Source organism: Dipodomys merriami, unplaced genomic scaffold (assembly GCF_024711535.1).
Source record: "Dipodomys merriami isolate MVZ:Mamm:240054 unplaced genomic scaffold, mDipMer1.0.p SCAF_15, whole genome shotgun sequence".
NCBI lineage: Eukaryota > Metazoa > Chordata > Mammalia > Rodentia > Heteromyidae > Dipodomys > Dipodomys merriami.
This window is the reverse complement of record NW_027202826.1, coordinates 19,831,739-19,849,909: the sequence shown is the minus strand read 5'-3', so window position 1 is coordinate 19,849,909 and position 18,171 is coordinate 19,831,739. Positions and strand designations below refer to the sequence as shown.

General features: G+C 36.2%; 1 protein-coding gene across 3 annotated transcripts in view; it reads right to left on the bottom strand.

Moving 5' to 3' along the window:
• Nucleotides 1-204: 204 nt before the first annotated feature.
• Bank1 (B cell scaffold protein with ankyrin repeats 1) overlaps nucleotides 205-18,171 on the bottom strand; it is a 171,159-nt gene continuing 153,192 nt past the window's right edge. For all 3 annotated transcript variants that reach the window (XM_070022344.1, XM_070022345.1, XM_070022346.1), the window contains exons 11-17: nucleotides 17,530-17,598; nucleotides 10,518-10,696; nucleotides 7,197-7,260; nucleotides 4,702-4,731; nucleotides 3,518-3,570; nucleotides 1,745-1,809; nucleotides 205-1,500 (exon numbers count right to left, since the gene is read on the bottom strand). In XM_070022344.1, coding sequence (XP_069878445.1) covers nucleotides 1,750-1,809; nucleotides 3,518-3,570; nucleotides 4,702-4,731; nucleotides 7,197-7,260; nucleotides 10,518-10,696; nucleotides 17,530-17,598 — 455 coding nt within the window. In that variant the 3' untranslated portion in view covers nucleotides 205-1,500; nucleotides 1,745-1,749. The remainder of the gene's footprint in view (nucleotides 1,501-1,744; nucleotides 1,810-3,517; nucleotides 3,571-4,701; nucleotides 4,732-7,196; nucleotides 7,261-10,517; nucleotides 10,697-17,529; nucleotides 17,599-18,171) is intronic.

Below are 18,171 nucleotides of genomic sequence, written 5' to 3'. Positions count from 1 at the left end.
TCAGATGAGCAGAAAAGCTCAAAAGCAATGTCCATATGATCATATAAGATGATGCTAAGTGAAATGAACACCAAGATATGGACACAGAGGTTTTTCTCTGTTGTTTTTAATGTACTATGTGATTTTTTGTTTCCTTTGTATGTTCTCCCCCCTATGGTATATTCCCTGTTATCATGGTACTTAATTTTGGCACCCTGCATCGTGTATATATATATATATATTTATCTAATTTGGGGAGGGGAAGGGGAATAACAAAACGCTGAAACAAGGACATAGGATGACCCATTGTAACGATGATTCTCACAAGACACTATGTTGGACATGAACTTTACAACTTTGCGGGGGGGGAGGAGTGAGGGAGGTGGGAGAGGGAAGGGACAGTAGGAGAAAAACAAAGCCTGACAAGAAGTGTACTCATTACCTTACTCATGTAACTGTAACCCCTCTATACAGCATCTTTATAATAAAATAAAAATTTAAAAGATGGTAATTAGAACATTCAGTGATTAATTCTCATTTATTTATTTTGAAAAGTCATAGAGAGTTTTAAAATTCTTTATTTGTATCATTCGTACATGGAAATCATAATATGACAAAACTGCATTGCATTCTAAGTTGGTAAATGGTTTCTAAGAAGCAGATTGTTGAAATTGCAATGCTTTTAATGAGCAAGTAAGGTTGTGCAAATGTATCATCATTCTAGTGAAAGAAATGAAGAGAGACTTTTAGGGATGGAGAAGGTCCCTGGGTGGGCTATAGGAGGGGTCATCTTCAATAGAAGGTAGAACAGGTATGATCAGTGATTTATGCAAGCCTGAAAATCTTATGGAGAAGCTCTTAACATGTATAATGAATATGTATAAGAAGAAGTATTGAGTACAGGGATGTGGCTTAGTGGTTGGATGGTTGACTATCATGTGTGAGGCCACGTGGTTGATTCCCCAGCATTAAAAATACCAACAAAAGAGAAAAAAAAGTTTTCTCAAAAGTACAATGTTCTCAGGGTTACAGGCGAAGAGACACTAAATAAAGGAAGGTTTCTGCAAGCATGATACAACAAGAATATATAAACCTCAGAATGTGAGAAAAGTTGACAGCAAACCTCTCATTTAAACGGCAAATAGATTCTAAGTAAGTTTATATTTTTATAGCTATTCTGAGAGGAGAAATGATCCAAAAAAGTTAATCCTTTAAGCAGGCTCTGTATCTGTAAGACACCACATTTCACTTCTTTGCCCTTGTTTTTGTTTAATATTCAAAATGAGTGGTTTCAGTGGCAAAGTGTGCTGTAAAATGCAAGGATTTTCAGTGACTGTTACTGGTCTTTGACTTAACATTGATAGACATTCTCAGTTGAAGCAGGTGTAATAAATCCATGTGCTAGTTTCTGCTTTCTTTCATTGTATAACTCTGTCTCTCAGAGAGCAAGCCATCCAAACACAAGCTTGCTTCTCCCGGAAAGCAAAATGTCTGCAGATCCTTGAGTTCCGTTATAATAATCTGCAAATGAGATCACAGGAAATGTTTTAGTGAATAATGGCTCATCCATTGAAATGTATTAGCTATGATAAAATCGCCCCTGTGCATTAATCTTTCCAAGAAACAATCACTGTTAGCTTGAAAAATACACATGTTTATTCTTTCAGAAGCCAATGAAATATTTAAGACTTTTGTGTCTTAGACAAATAATTCAAGTCTGTTGTAAGTCTGCTTTAGATTTTTTTAAAAAAGCCTAACATTTTACCTTATTTAATGATCTTTACTGCTGAGGAATCCAACTTCCTTTTCAACTTGGAGTCGAGCAGGAAGCTAAAAAATAAAAAAAATATTTCAGAGGTAGGATTTCTCTGTTTGAAAGCTGAACAAAGAAACATGACAAAGGCATAGGCGCTTTTCAGTTATGAAAAATCAGCTCTGTAAGGCAAATGGAAAGACACTCCTCCATCTTAAAAGGAAACAAAATTATTACAAAGTTCATGTAAATCCTCGTGTTCAAATTTTAATTCATTCATTCACTTTTCAAATTTGTCTGTTGGGTTTCTGAAATAGGATCTCACTTTGTAGGCCCGGCTGGCCTTCCTTCAGGGTCCCGTCTCCTTGGCTTCCCAATGGTATAGACATAAACTACTAAGTCAAGATCTAATTCTATGTTGATTTGGATGGAAAACAGCCTAAGCTGTGGAAATTGGTACTTTGTTCCTCTTATTCACAGTCCTGTCCCTAAAAAATTGCTATCATTCTGTAGTCCTACTGATTCTGCGGAAGATTCTTTGTTTGACAAAGACATTCATAAATACATGGATTTTGGTGAAACCCTCAAAGGTGTCCTCGGTCGGTAGCTCTGTAGTCCATGGGGGGTGGAGGCTATGGAATAATCTAGCAAGGGAAGTATTTCAACCGATTCTTTTTTTATATTTAATATATTTATTTAACAGCATTTAATGGGTATTCAATATACCCATTTAAAAGTAAGGCAAAGCAAAGCCTAGACTCCAAATTTTAAAGTCATTTTTTGAAATTACTTTATTGGGTGAGATAAATTGAAGTTAAATGTCTTCATGGCAGCAACTCTAAAATGTCTTCTTTTTTATATTTTTTTATTGTGAAAATACTGTACAGAGGGGTTACGGTTACATGAGCAAGGTAATGAGTACATTTCCTATGGAGCATTGTTGCCTCCTCCTTTGTTTTTCCCCTAATATCCCTTCCCTCCCACCTCCATAACTACCCTTTCTCCCTACCCCCCCCCCCCATCTCATTCCTCCCCACACTGCCTAAATTGGAAAGTTCAACTGATTCTTAAGGGTGAATAACCCTTATGATAAATTATGATTTACTTGAAACAAGATGGCTTGAAAAAGTGAGTAAAATTTTATAAAATGAAATTCATTTCATTTTGAAGCTTGCCAGGGACTTTGAATTCTGGATTTTAGCAATAAATCCAAGAGCTCCCATGACATTTGGTAGCTATGCAAATTTCTATGTGCATCACACATGCAGATAGTTGAGACAACATGTTTTTCACAAAGACGATTTTGTCATCAGGACATTAGGAGCATTTTCTTGAATCTGTCTTGGTTTTCAATTGTTGCTCACCTAGCTTACTGTTATTTTTAATCTTCTTGTAAGCATTTCTTTTCTGTTAAGTCTACAATATGGAGTAATGACCATTTGAATCAACAATACTTTGAGTCTTTATTTTTCCAAGTAGACTTTTAAGGACTATTCATTCTTATTCAAATAGGCTCACCAAATTCTTATTATTAAAACACGCAGTCATAAGTTTTCCAAGACTTACTTTATACACATTATCTACTCACACTTTTTCCCCTTTTATGTTCCTTCTTGATTTTTTTCTAAATAGTTAATTTCCTTAAATTATTGCTCATGGATTTTGCAAACAAACGCTCATCTAATCTATTTGGTTCACATTTGTTTTAAAGCACAGACAAGATAGGTTGTTCTTTTTCAACAGAAAAAATTCTTTCTTTGGAAAATTAAAAGAAACACAACTTACCTCATTGCTGAAGGGAATTCTGTATAACATATTTTCATTGTGGGCAGTGTTACCTAGAATAAGAATGGATTTTATTACTATCTCCTTTGTCATTCACACATAGAATGATTCATTTATTCAGCACTTTAAAATACAAATAATAAGGGTTAAAAAGAATTACTAAACAGATAAAAAAGTACTATTGGTACATATGCTATTCAAATGAATGGACAAAGGTAGGATGCTGAGAAGTCCCTTTAGTTTTGAAACTTTCTTTACTGCCCCTTTAAGTAAGAGCCAACACTTGACTAAATCTTCATCTTTTCAGCACTCACCTGGACTGGTTAGTTATGAAGCACATTCTCCTATACTCCTCTACTAACTGTTGGCCTATTCCTTTTCTGTCTTTTTTATTTTTTGTTTGTTTTTGTGGATGGTGGGTCTTGAACTCTGGGCCTGGGTGCTGCCCCTCAGCTCTTCAGTTCAAGGCTAGCACTCTACCACAGTGCCACTTCCAGTTTTCTGGTGGTTTCTTGGAGATAAGAGTCTCACAGACTTTCTTGCTCAGGCTGGCTTTGAACCACGATCCTCAGATCTCAGCCTTCTGAATAGCTAGGATTACAGGTGTGAGCCACCGGCACCTGGCTCCATTTTCTGTCTTAACAACAAGCTCCCTTCCCAGCCCCAGGGCTCATTTCTATTATGTGTCCATCTTATTGTACTCTGGTCTAAGTTGTAGTCAATTTCTTCTGGGTTATTCAACAGCTCTCTAGTGGGCCCGTAGACCTACTTTTCCCCAACACCTGGTTCATATTCCTTTCCAATCACATTCAAGTGAATCACTCAAGTGTTTTTCAAATTTCAATTGCTCTTTCATTATCAATTTTCATTATCAATTTTTATAGTAAGTCCCAGGGTACAGTTCTTATATTTTACATACATGAAAATAGGTATAGAGAGCGTCAGTCACAAACCAATGGTCACAGGTAAGTTATAAGGGTCAATAGGAGCTTTGGCCCTAATGCCTTAGGCATTGCTGCTCTCTGGCCACCTAATGCTGGTTTTACATCTCAAGTGGCCTTGCACATGAATACAAAATCTACATGAATTTTTACAAAAACCTATTGAGTTGATAATAATGTTGATACTGGCTTCTATAAATTTTGTGTTTATCTTAAGCCCTCCATTTAATACTGAACACTTACCACTTGGACGATGCACAATGCAGAGTTTATCTGGAAGATTAAAGCAAATCACATTTTTACTGAGCTTTGTTCAGTACTTATCCTAAATCCTTCCCTTTTTTTTTTTTTTTATCATTTATGTACTTTGTATCTTTGAGGGGACTTCAACATTTCACAGTCTTATCTAAAAATACGAACTCTAAATTTACTCATCCGCTATTACTTTTGTCTCTTCCAACAATGGCCAATAGGTATGATTTCAGAGATGTTTGACTGTTGTTAAAGCTTTCTATACCATATAGGTATTTATTTTGTTTGGAGTTATTCCTTTCTCTTTTGAAAGAAACTATTCAGCCTAAAATGTTAGTGGGAATACAAACTTGCATAACTACTATGGAAAGCAGTTTGGAAATTCCTAAAAAGAAAAATAAACATGGAACTACCCTATGATCCAGTAAAATCACTATTGAATAATTTCCAAAAGATTACAAACCAAAATACAAACCAAAATATGGTGTGGCCATATTAGAGCACTAACCACAGTAGCCAAATTATGGAACCAGCCTAGATACCCTATAATTGATGAATATCAGGAAAATGTGATATATAGATAGATATAGATATAGACATATAATCAATCAAAATTCATAATTAAACAGGAAGATTAATATTATGTGATTTGCAGGCAAATGAATGGATTTGGAGAAATAGGGTTGAGTGAAGTAAGCAAGTCACTGAAAGGCAAAGGGTACAGGTTCCCTCTCAAATGTAGATCTTAGACCTAAAATATAACATATATGTAAATACACACAAGGTTTTATGTGTTTATAAAGTATGACTAAAGTATGGTATTCACAGAAGTGAAATTTTACAAAATGAATGTAAGAAGTCTGAGGAGAGGGATGGGTCTGAACTGGATACATGTGAAGAGGAATGATGGCAAATACAGTCTCATACTCACTATGGGTGGGTGGATAGAGAACTAGGACACAAGAGTATTAGGAAAAGGGACAGGTAGGAGTCAGAAAAAACGGAAGGAGTCACTCTCTGCTCAAGATACATTTTAAACCTGAGTGGATATGTTAAATTATAACCCAGATACACTATTTAAAAATAATAATACAATTTTAAAAAGAATATTGATTTCAAATTCAAACAGAAATGGGTGATAGTTTCTCTGTGTTCTTATTTTTTCAGTTCCTCAAAATATACTTTATTATATGCACATCAGAAATAAGGTCCAACTGTGTTGAAAATGAGCTATATAACTTGCTGGGGATGGAGGTTGAGGGGAAAAAAACAGAGAAAACGAGAGAAGTGATACGGTCAGCAAGCAATGTACCCATTACCGACTTACATAACTGTAACTCCTTTGTATCCCAGCTTTACAATAAAAATAAATGGATAAAAAGAGCATAAGAGGCAAATAAACCACCCCAAAACAGTAGTGTAAAGATGGAAACAGTTAAAAAAAAGAAATAAGGTCTACTAGTAGAATTATTATATGAAATAATAGTATATAGTACAAGGTTTATAAATATAAGTTGCTACTACACATTTTTCATAGTACGATTAAATTTGTGCTTTTATCAATTATTGAGTTTTATACCCTTATTTGTTTCAGAAAGTGTATTTCTGCTGTTGGAAAACATTTCTAAGAGACTTTAAATAATTCTTTATGGGAAAGGAAATAACAGTTCAATAATATGAAGAGAAATAAATTTGTACATGGTAAACTTCCACATGCTTGATAAGAAATGGACTCACTACCTTGCGTATGTAACTAACTCCTCTGTACAGTATTTCAAAATAAAAAATTTATTAAAAGTAAAATACAAAATGTTTTCTTAATGGTGGCTGTTTTTTTTTTTTTAAATTTATCTGTGCAGGAATTGAGACTTGGGGAAAGAGTGGTCAGACAGCAGCAACATAATCTACTATCAATTTCAGAATGTGTGGATTGACCCCTTAATAATGTTGGGTTTGGGTTAACAACCACTATCTTCTCCACCACGGGAGTAACTGTTAATTATTGGTATGAGGAACCTGCTTGACCAGGAAGTATGTAAAGTCAAGCAAGCTGACCTGAGATCTGTAATTTAAAAGGATCCGCCTGTAAACAAGTTGGGAATTGGCTACCTGGAGAAAAGTCTCCTTTCTTAGAAAGGTATGACTCCTTAATTCTTCAATTCTCTAAATAATGCCTAATGAAACCCGGAGAATCATTTCACTTATCTTACACAAAAGTCAAAAGTAAGTAGTGAGCGTGGATAATGGGGCCATTATGGATTAGAGAATTCAGGTATTTCTTATGTTAATTCACAGCTCTCCAGATCTATGTAGTCTGTTCTGTTTTGCAGACAAGGAACCTGGGAACCAGCCTGTGGCTCTCTCCAAGGTCAGATGGTTTGCAAGATGAACTGTAGATTCAAATCCACTCCTGCTGGACTCCCCAGCCCCTGTATTTTGCACTTAATTACATTTCATTTCTGAGTGGTAGGCACATTTTTACTTACTGTACACATTTTCTTCTTCTGGTCTTTTCCCAATAATGCTATCTCGTAGTTGGCGTAGTTTTTCCTTAATTGGGATACAGAACACAGAACATAGGACCAGGACTCAGAAATCAATACTTAAACCTTTTTTTTTTTTGCATGCATCAACAGCAGTACTTCATACTATTTTGACATTTGTGAGATCTCAGTCATTCTTGGTGCTTTATATCTATTATCTTAGTCCTTTCAACTTTGCCTAGTAGATGTAAAATATCACTATCCTATTTTACATATACAGGAAATGAGCTTCATGGAGGAACTGCCAAAAATCAGATGGTTATGAGTAATAGAATCAGAATTGGAACCAGAATCTAATTCCTTTTGGGAGTTGTTTTGCCATCCTCACGTTTGTGTGTTTTCCCTTGATTCTTTGGTATCCTGATGGTTTGCTACTGCCTGATCCCATCTCTGACCTCTGAAGGACATATTCTTTCCTAAATTCAATTCTAACACTTAAGAGACTTGGGAACAAATGGTGTAGACGCAGAGTCCCCTTCTCAGAACACTAATGATCTTATAGTTTTCCAAATGGTGTAAATGTGGACATCTACAATGTTTTCAATCAAAAAATTAAAAAAAAAAAAAAAACCAACAACTAGCATCCAAGAAAACTCTTCGTACCAAGCAATCTAAGTTAACAGTGAATTGGGGACATCAGGTCAGTCCAGCGCCATCTTGGCCACATGGTGGATGGTAGAGTCTGGCATCTTGTCTTCATGGAGGCCCCCACCTCCCAGGTGATGGGTGTGACTGAACCCCTGCACGCAGGGGTAGGGACTTGGATGGTAGGTTACTAAACTTATCCGTCTAGTGCCTGGGACTCTAGTTCCCTGTGACCTTGCCCTCTGGCTTGACCCTATTTAGGCCTGGACCAGCTCAGGCACCAGTATGCCATGCCACGTGTCTCTGCGTTCGGGTCCTATGTCCTGGCTCTTCTACAGTCACTGTGGTGTCCCATTTCAGCTGTCCAGTGGAGCTGAACTGGTTTGTTGGTATTGTTTTTGTTTTCCTCTCAGGCCTTCATGGCTCAGTTTCCCAACAGTGTATTTGCTGTCTGCAGGTCTTTCTGACAATAGGCCCCCTGAGGCCGCTAGTACACTAATGAAGATTCCAAGATTGGGCCGCTCCAAATGTGGTTTCTCTATTTTCTTGTGACTGGATTTATATCTGATTTTTTAGGAGTAGTAGGTTTTCCTCCTGGTTTCCCTGGAAATGTACACATGGCTTTTATGTGGAGTCATTTCCCTTGCTTTGCAGGTCATCTTCTCTAAGTAAGGCCCTGTCCTTCAAGTATACCACGGAGTGAGTAGGAATGAGAGCAGGGAAGGGCCATTCTGCCTTCTTTAGTGCCAAAGGTTCTACATGGATCTGCATTAGTCTAGAAATGCTTTATTAGCTTTACATTTGTGCCACTTTCCCTAGGATACTTTCTCTGTCAATGATACTATAACTTCACAGATATCTTTGATAATTTCAGCCTCAGCATAAAGATGAACACTTCTACAACTATAGAGAAATATTAAAAAGCATACAAACTCGCGTTTGTGTGTGTGTGTGTGTGTGTGTGTGTGTGTGTTGAACAAACTGGGAAAATTATTATTTTTCCCTGTTTGGGCTTTTGTTCAGGTTTCTATATTAAGGACTACTGAATGATTCTTCTAATACTATCCAAACAGAATTTATTAAACTTTTGTCTCATACGAAAATTTGTCTTAAGTATCTATCAGTGAGCATTTTTAGGTTAGCATTCACCATATTCTTTATCTATGGACTTTAGCCAAGTCAGATAAGTCTTTTTTTGTAATGACTGTCACTTTGAATTCTTTCTAAACAACATTAAATGTAAATATGCAAACAAAATAAAAACAACCTAGGGTTTAATGGAACAACTAATGAAATTCTTTCTAGAAGCTGGATTTACTCAAAAAATCAAGTTGAAAACCTTATTATTTCTTATTATTTAAGGGTTTGTGGAGGATAAACTTTTGCTTTGACAAAAGCTATGAAATGTAACAGTGTGAAGATGATTTTCAGGTTTGCATCTAAGCACATTTTTTTCCATTCCAGAATAAGAGAAATGAAAAATGATGATTCTGGCAAAAGTAGAGAAACAGTGTTGTAATTCTAATCATGAGCAATGGACAGTTGCAAAATTCTACAATCAGCTTTTCTTTCTGGATTTTTTTTTTTGGCAAAGCACCTCCCTATACTTTGTATTGTAAAATCTGGACTAGGTCCAGGCACCAACCCACAACTAGAACTGCCCTTAGAGATGGTGGCTTCTGACTAAAGCATGATTTCAGATGTATTTGGAAAGTACCCTTGCCTACGCTATCTCTGGCCTGTGTGCTGTTGTTTGACATTTTATCATCGTGACTCATTTTTCTATTGTTTAAAAAGTGGTTTTTCTCAGCATTACCCTTCCAATAAAAATGATCTCTTGGGAAGGCAGCATATGAAGCTAATATTAATTATTTATATTTTGGCTCAAAAATGAGCTTATTACACAGTTTCAATCAAACAAATATCAAAAAGCTCTGTTCTGAGGTAATGAGACTTTCTGTAATATGAAGAAAAAAGTGGTTAAAATATTTCAGGAGTGGGAAGTCCTGTGAAGAAGACCGATGGTCCAGATATCCCTCATTGAAAAATGTCAATGGGTATATGAAATATAACGGTTGCATCCAACTCTTTCTCTGAATATAAATTATATTTATAAGATACAAGGTTATCTGAAACTTATATTCTTGACATTTCTTTATAAGCCTTGCCTATATATGTCTGTCTGTCTATCATCTATCTATCTGTCTGTCTGTCTGTCTGTCTGTCTGTCTACCAATCATCTATCTACCAGTGAATAAAGAGAAAGAAGAAAAAAAGAGAAAGAAGATAAAATTGATTAGGAGTATTGCTTGATTCAATGTTAATTATTTTTTTTGTTTCCATATATCTACTTTATATTATAAACTTCCGAATGCTGAACATATGTTAGTTTAAAGATGCTTCATCTTAATTTCAGCAATTGGACTGAAAAATCTTTACTGTATGAAGGACAGGTCTTATAAGCTAAGGAGGTATAAGCATTAATACACTGGACTTCAGGATTAAGTTCACATGAATAAAATGTTAGGTATAAAGTATGGGTATTACTTTCAAGTTTGTTGGTCACTTTCAGTATCTTTTTATGTAGTTACTTGAAAACAAGAGAACAGTTGACTATATTTTTTGTTTACAGTTCCACAAATGAGGAAATGTTCCAGAAGACACTGGAGTCAGTATTACCTGCTGAATCATTTCCAGTCCACTTTTATTCATCTGCCAGTGTTTAAATTTCTCCAGGGCTTCATCCACAGACATTTTGCCATTCTTGACTTTCTCCTGAAGGGAGATGAGTTCTTCCTGTCTAACAGTCAGACAGTCCCTTGAAATAGGAAAGGCTGGGCTCTCCATTTGAACTCTGTCTATAATATGAAGGGAGATGCTTTAAAAGGAAGTTAACATACAGAAATCTGAGATAGAGGATTAAAAAAGGTAAAAGATCAATGAAATAGTTTTCTTTTTTAATAAGTAGAACAAAAAAAGCCTTTCGATAAACTGTGAATAAAAAGAAAAAGATTAAGATTGAAAAGGAGACACTACAACTGATACCACAGAAATATAATATTAAAGAACACTAACAACCAATATAAACAACTTGGTGCCAGAAAACTGAGAAATACAGAAGAATCAGATAAATACTGGATACACATAAAACACCAAAATTGAGCCATAAACACATTGATATAGACCGAGTTGTCTTGATAAACACAAGAAACTAAAGCAAGAATAAGCAAGTGGGACTACATCAAATCAAGGGGTTTTTGCACCGCAAATAAACAGAATCAGAGACAACCTAAAGATTGAGAAAAAACTTGCAAACCATTCATGAAAAGTTAATATCTATCATATACACACAAGGAACCTTAAGAATGCAATAAAATAACCAGATAATCAAATTAAAAATAGTCAAAGGATATGAATGTAATTCCTTAGAATAAGGATTGCAAACCATGGCTAATGGATTACTTCAAATATGAAATAGAAGTAGTAGATTGGCTGACCGTGGACAAACTCGGTGTTACATTTATTAACGTGGTATTTAAAGACTTACTGGGCCCAAATACCTTTGGGGATGGCGAAATCTGGCACTAAATGGTAACTCAGTTGTCTGACAACAGGACTCATATGGGTCCACACTTTCTCATTTATATATTTCCTTTAACTCCAGCATACTTTCAAGAGAGTTAGGTAATAGAGCCATAGAACATACCTTAATGCACTGTCCAATCTAAATAGGCCCAGAGTGTGTATGCAATAATATGGTCCCACCCAAATGTATTTCAGTAAACCTTCCCTGGAGAAACTTATTCATTACTGAAAATTTTTCTTCAAGAGAGAACTGGGCTGTATGTGTCTAGATGCTATTAGCAAGGATTTGGGAAGTAGGGAGGGCATTGAAGTATACAGCCTTATGGATTCATTAGTAGACTTGGTATGGGTTACTCTGGACATAGGAGGTTTTTTCAAGTATTTGATAGCTGGCCTTATGTATTTGAAGGAGTCTTGAGTCTTGGGACTGTCCTGCAATGCCCAAATTTCAACTTCAGTTTTTTTTTTAAATTTTATTTTATTGTCAAGGTGATGTACAGAGGGGTTACAGTTACATACATAAGCTAATGAGTATATTTCTTGTCTAACATTGTTACTCACTCCCTCGTTTTTCTTCCACTTTCCTTCCCTTCCAACCTCATCCCCCAGTTGCTAAGTTCATTCCCTGCATATTGTCTTGTGAGTATCTCTGTTGCATTGGTTTTTCCTTTGTCCTTTGTCTCGTCATTTTGTTTCCCCCTTCCATTCCCTTCCCCAATTCAGATAAACATATATACAAGACAGAGGGTATCAAAATCAAATACAGTGGCAACAGGGAATAAACCAAAGGAAAAAAAATGAAAGAATAAAGAGATACTTTCACACAGTACATTAAAAACAGCAAGGAAGAAAATAAGCCAGACCCAAAGACACATGGATTCCATGGTTTCCTTCTTTTGTAATCATTAGTCTATGTCTAGGATAGTCACAGCAGAGGATCACAATAGCTCAATAGCTATGAACAGATGATCATATAAAATGATGCTAAGAGAAATGAGCTCTAAGATAAGTTCAGTTTTAAGAACTTGAACAACGCATCATGGAACCAGGATGCAGGAAGGTTATCTTTCCTGCAAGATTTACTACATGTACATACGAGTGCTCTAAGGCCCATCGTTCTGATTCCCATGGGGTCTTTCTTGACTGACTTCTTTTCTCTTCTGAATCTGTTCTTTAGCACTAACAAGGCATCAACAGAGTCTATTGTTCAAATCTTCCTTCAGTGATGACAGAGCAGGACAGCCCCAGGGAGAGCTGGAGAAGCCTATGTCAACCAGAGAGCTAATAGGTTCAATAGCAAAAAGTACAGATCACAATTGAGATCCTGCTTCCCGTGCCATGTGCTTTTTATTAAAAAATAGTTTTCAACTCTCAAGTTCAACTTACGAGATGCACCTTACAGATGCAGCCTATGTACTAGGGCTGCCAGAGTGGGGATGATTAGCACCACCATTCCACAGCCCCGCCATTGTGCTCTTACCTCATTCCCCTCATCCTACACTCTTGTACTCTTAGCTAGGACTCTAACTTGAACCACATCTCCACTTCTGGCTTTTGGTTGATTGATTGGAGATGAGAATTTCACTGGTTTGGTCTGCTCGGGCTCACATCTTAGCCTTCTGAGTAACTAAAATGACAGGTGGGAGCCACCAGAACCCACCTGGCTAAATGTACTTGCAGTGGGTGAGGTTTACACAGCTTTCTACCTTCTCTTACAGGGAGAGGACTACTTTGCTTCATGATTATTATTTTTTTTTAATCTCAATCACCTTTTAAATTGTTCAGATTAGGGCATATTCCTTCTATTACTTACTCTTTCTCATCCCCATCTACTTTCAGGAGTAGAAAGGTATTAACTCAGAGCCTCACATTTGCTGGGCAGATACACTACTGCAAAGCCATGCACACAGTTCTTTTATGCACCGATTATTTTTGAAATAGGACCTTTCTTTCTGTCCAGAGCATGCCGGAACCACCATCCTCCTACTTATTGCTTTATCTAGTAGATTGGATGTTATGGATATAGCACCATGTCCAGCTTCTTCATTTTCTTGTCTTAAATCATGCTTATGTTTATTCTATTTTTATACATGCATATAAAGTACTTTGATTTTATTTACTCACCATAGACTTAGAATCAAATTCAGTTTGCTCCATACTTTAGCAAACGAAATCTCCCATTTGTGTTTTCAGTATTAAGAATTTTGTGTTTCTCAAACTTTGCCTTCCTTTCTGCGAGTGGCCCCCTTGTGCGGTCTTCATACAGCACCATTTCAGGCAAGAACTCAGCTATTACTGATTTTTTTCCAGTATGACTTTTAACAAAATTTTTTTAAAACCCAAAAACTTTTGTGAAGCAATATGACAAATGGAAATATGTTATGCTGGGAAAAGGAGTGAACACTATTATTCTTTTATGGAGTATAAATGACCGCATTTTGACCATTTTCCTTCTTTTCTATTTAATATAGCCACTATTGGCAAAAACAGCCCGATGAAAATACCTCACACATGACTACTTTTTTTCCCCCATGTAAAACCAATACTACCCACATTTCCCTAGGTCTCTTGCTTAGAGATAATTTTATTATTTAACATTTATCAAACTGGACAGAACGAGACATGTAGAGAACACATAAAAACATGTTCCCTGACTGTATTTCCCCATGGGTATACACAATTCCCTCCACCACCATCCCCAAAGAATAGCCAAATAATGGCTTTTGTAGTCTGGTGGGAAGAATTGATGGACAGGGACTATTAAAGGATACAAACTAATAAGCCTACAAGGGTAACCTGATAGATTCACCAAGGAAAGGTACTTATTATATTCATTTAACGAATCTTTATTGTTACAAATAAATGTTCTTTCCTTTTCTTCTTGATGATATGACCCTCTTGATATATCTTTTATTTTCACACTTTAGATTGAATGACAGTTTGGAGAAATGTATGTCAAATACTAGAAACCGACAAGAAAAGAATGAAAATATCAAAAGCTACCTCTGGCCAATGACACATTTATATGCTTAAGCACAATTAGGCTTTTGAGCTTTTATATGAATCATGGTCTTAAATGCTGGCACAAAAATTCAAGCATAAATAATAAAAAAATTCAAGTATATTGTGTAAGTTATTTTTGAAATGTAATAGAGTTGGAGGTCAAATTTGACTAAAATATGGCTTCTTCTGGTTGGATTTTGTTCATTGTGTGTATTTTGAGATTATTGCTAATTAACAGTCTATTGGTTCTACTTTCACTTCATGTCTATGGCAGGGTTTAGACAATCAAGTTTAGGAATTTTACAATCTTTTTTTTTGTTGGTGTTCTAGTACTGGGATTTGAATTCAGGGCTTGGATGCTGTTTCTTAGCTTTTTCACCCAAGCATATTGCTTTATCACTTGAGCCACAGCTCCATTACTCTACTGTCTTTATGCTTGTTAATTGGAGAGAAGAGTCTCATATACTTTCTTTTCTGAATTGGCTTTAAACTTTGATCCTCAGATCTCAGCCTCCTGAGTAGCTAGGATTACAGGTGTGAGCTACTGGCACCCGGTTCATGCCTTACGATAAGTCTTATGTTCCTTCAGAGTTAGGAGCACTTAATATCAGCAGCTGGTTAGGATAAATGTAGTTCCCTTCCCCCATAGATATGACTTAGCCCTAATAGTGATAAGAACAACACATCCTTAATGAGGGTCATGATTTAACTGCATGTTAGGGAGGAGATTTGTAGATCTGACCTATGATCACAGGGAGGAAGTTATAAATGCTTGAACCAATCTGTATCTTATGCCATCTCTGAATAAGAGAAAATTTAGAAAAAACACGTCTGCTTCTGGTATGGATAGAAAAAGCCTCTCTGCACACACCGAAGAAATCATTTACTAGGTCTGACAAATTTGAGCAATCTGTACCCTAAAAGATTCTACGCTTTCTTGAGGTAGGAGAAGTTAGCTAGCTATTTCCAAGTCCTTGAAGGTACTCCTTCCTTCCTCTAGTGTTCTTTAACACGAACTTGTCACCTTCACTTAGTAACTTTTAACCATAACTTGTTTTCTTTTTTCAAAACTTTTGATAGATATTTTGTCATTTGGCAAGGATCAAATGAATGCAGGTATTCTGGTCTCTGGAAAAGACTCTTCCCCTATTATAGGCTTCATAGATTGGGCTATCAATCAGCTTCCCATGAGCATGGCTAACATAACCCAGGTTTCAAAACTGTGATCAACTCCAAATGCAGTGATGAAATCTGGTTTTTTGCCTTATCACCCTGAAGAAGCCATTCCTGGCTGTTCTTTGAGGCTCAGTGGTAGCAAGCAGTGTGGTAGGCACATTACTATCGCTGGCAGCGCTCTTTAGCATTACCTAATTTGGAAATCAACCTGGGAAAATTGATCTTAACACTGTATTTTGATGGAAAAAAATTTAATATCTGATCTGAGTACTTTTCCCTATGTATTTTTTTTCAGGATGTAAAAATTGAATTGAAGAATTCTGTTGAGTTTCCATGGAAATGGGGCCAATTAATTTTTCCTCCCCTTCTGTTCCTTAGGAAAATTCCTTGGCTTAGCCATAGTGTAGCTTCCTGGCAATCCCTAGACAATTTTGAATTTGAGGGCATCTGAAATGCTTATACTGTCAGTGGAAAAGTAGCTGGCTCGTACAATCTCTTTCCTTCCAGCATGAAGTAGAATTAAATAATTCAACATTTTTTAAGGGAACCTGTGTAGGTTCCTTGAGAAATTCTTGACAGACCAGAGGATTTCCCCAGGTGAAGACAGAGATTTCCCCGGAGGATGACCCATAGTAGTGTAGTCTGGTGGGTGTTAGAAGTTGGTGCATTCTTTATGTAGCCGATCCACAATGCCAAGAGCAAGGACCCTGGGCATGCACAGTGGCTGCTAGGAAATGATTTCCTGGCTTTATTCTAATGTCGCTTTCAACCATTTCCTGCTGCCAAAGTCCAGATATATATATTTTTGTGACTAGCACTATTTCTAAGGTAGATGTTACACGCTTGCTGATCATCAGAGCCAGCTTAACATTTCTTTCTATAGTTCCCACCTTTTATATCTTTTCATACTTGAGCAATAATTCAGTCCTGATTGTCAGAAATAAATAATAATAATAAACAGCCTGTTAGAGTTCTTCTTTAGAAAAGCAGACCCATGTTTCAGGGAGGCAGGATGGATTCCAACTCTGTGAGATGTCCCTGTGGCTTTACTTTCCAGCTCTGCCTGTGTGTGACACATAATTGCTCACAATATGTTGCTGCAAGTGCCAAAGGCAAGAGAATAGTAGAAAGAGGGTACAATCATTTGGTTGACATCATTGTAGAATATAGGAAAAAATATCCCCATGTTAAATCTCATCTACTAGAGAATTAGTCATCCACCTCTCCTACCAACGGATGCTTCTAGAAAGAGGCTTTCATCTGCAGATGTATCAAACTGTGCTCTCAGATTCATGTTACACAATTCATCTTGTTTGACCTTCCTGAAGCCCTGAAAACAACATTCACCCATCACCACAGCCACTGTGACAAGGCCACTTCCTGCCTTTGTGAATTGAAATACATTTTTATAATTGGTGTTGTGACAAATTATATGTGGGTAAGATACTAACTTCATTCTTAAATTGATCAAACTCTCAATTATTAACTTGTGACCTAGTCGTTTTTATCTAGTATTCCTAAGATTTCTCCCCACCTCTCTTTGGTCAATAGCACATGTAAATTTACTAGCCCAAGTCCTGGCATAGTAAACACTCAATAAATCATGTACGAAACAAAGGGATAAATTGCAGTTAGAGAACAAAATATCCCTTTTTTGTTTGGAAATTTTCTTTTTGGCCTTGGGTACACTTAAATTTTGGACTACTTCATATGTTTATTAGATTCATCTGTTTTTTTTCTCTCTTAAGGAAACATTCTTTTTCTTTTTTCTTTTTTTTAAATTGTTATTATAAGGTGATGTACAGAGAATTTACAGTTACATGAGGCACATAATGAACATAATTCTTTTTCATGTCTACCCTTCCCTCGCCTAATATTTCCTTAAATCTGACTTAAAAAGATTCAGAAGACTAGTTAATGTCAATACCTGGTTTCTTAGGAAGACCATGGAACTTGTCACTGTCATACTGTCTTCTGGCTGCCTTTTGTTGGAATACTGCAAGGAAAAAAATGGCATGTAATCTTTGTTAGATATAAATATCAAACAAACAAACATTGTGGAAGTTTCCATGAAGTTAACGTGTAGCATATGATTTTTCCTTAGCAACAATTTCTGAATTGGATGATTTTGGAGTAGGAGGATTGATAAATGTTCCATTTTCTCATGTGAGCAGCTTACCAGTCCTTTCAGAAAGCATTTTCTTTAGGCAGAGTAGTACAATGGTGATAGAATGGCTCATTAAGCAAGTTGAGTAGAGATAGAATTCCATTTTGATATCAGGTAATGATGAAAGCTGCATTTTGTTAAAAGTGATAAATGGAAAAAATTACAGGAAAAAGTTCCATTTGCACAGAAATTACTCAAGCTGACTTTCTGGGGCTAAGCAAGGATAATAACTGTTTCATCTTAAATAGATGAAAAGATGGTTGTATTTCACAGATATAATAATACAAAAAGCTACTTTATTCTTGCATCATGTCTCCAGACCTCAGACCTATTAAAGCTGCTTATTCAAATTACTTCACTATCCGAAGAGTGTTCTCATTTATTATCTTTCTCACAAAGTTC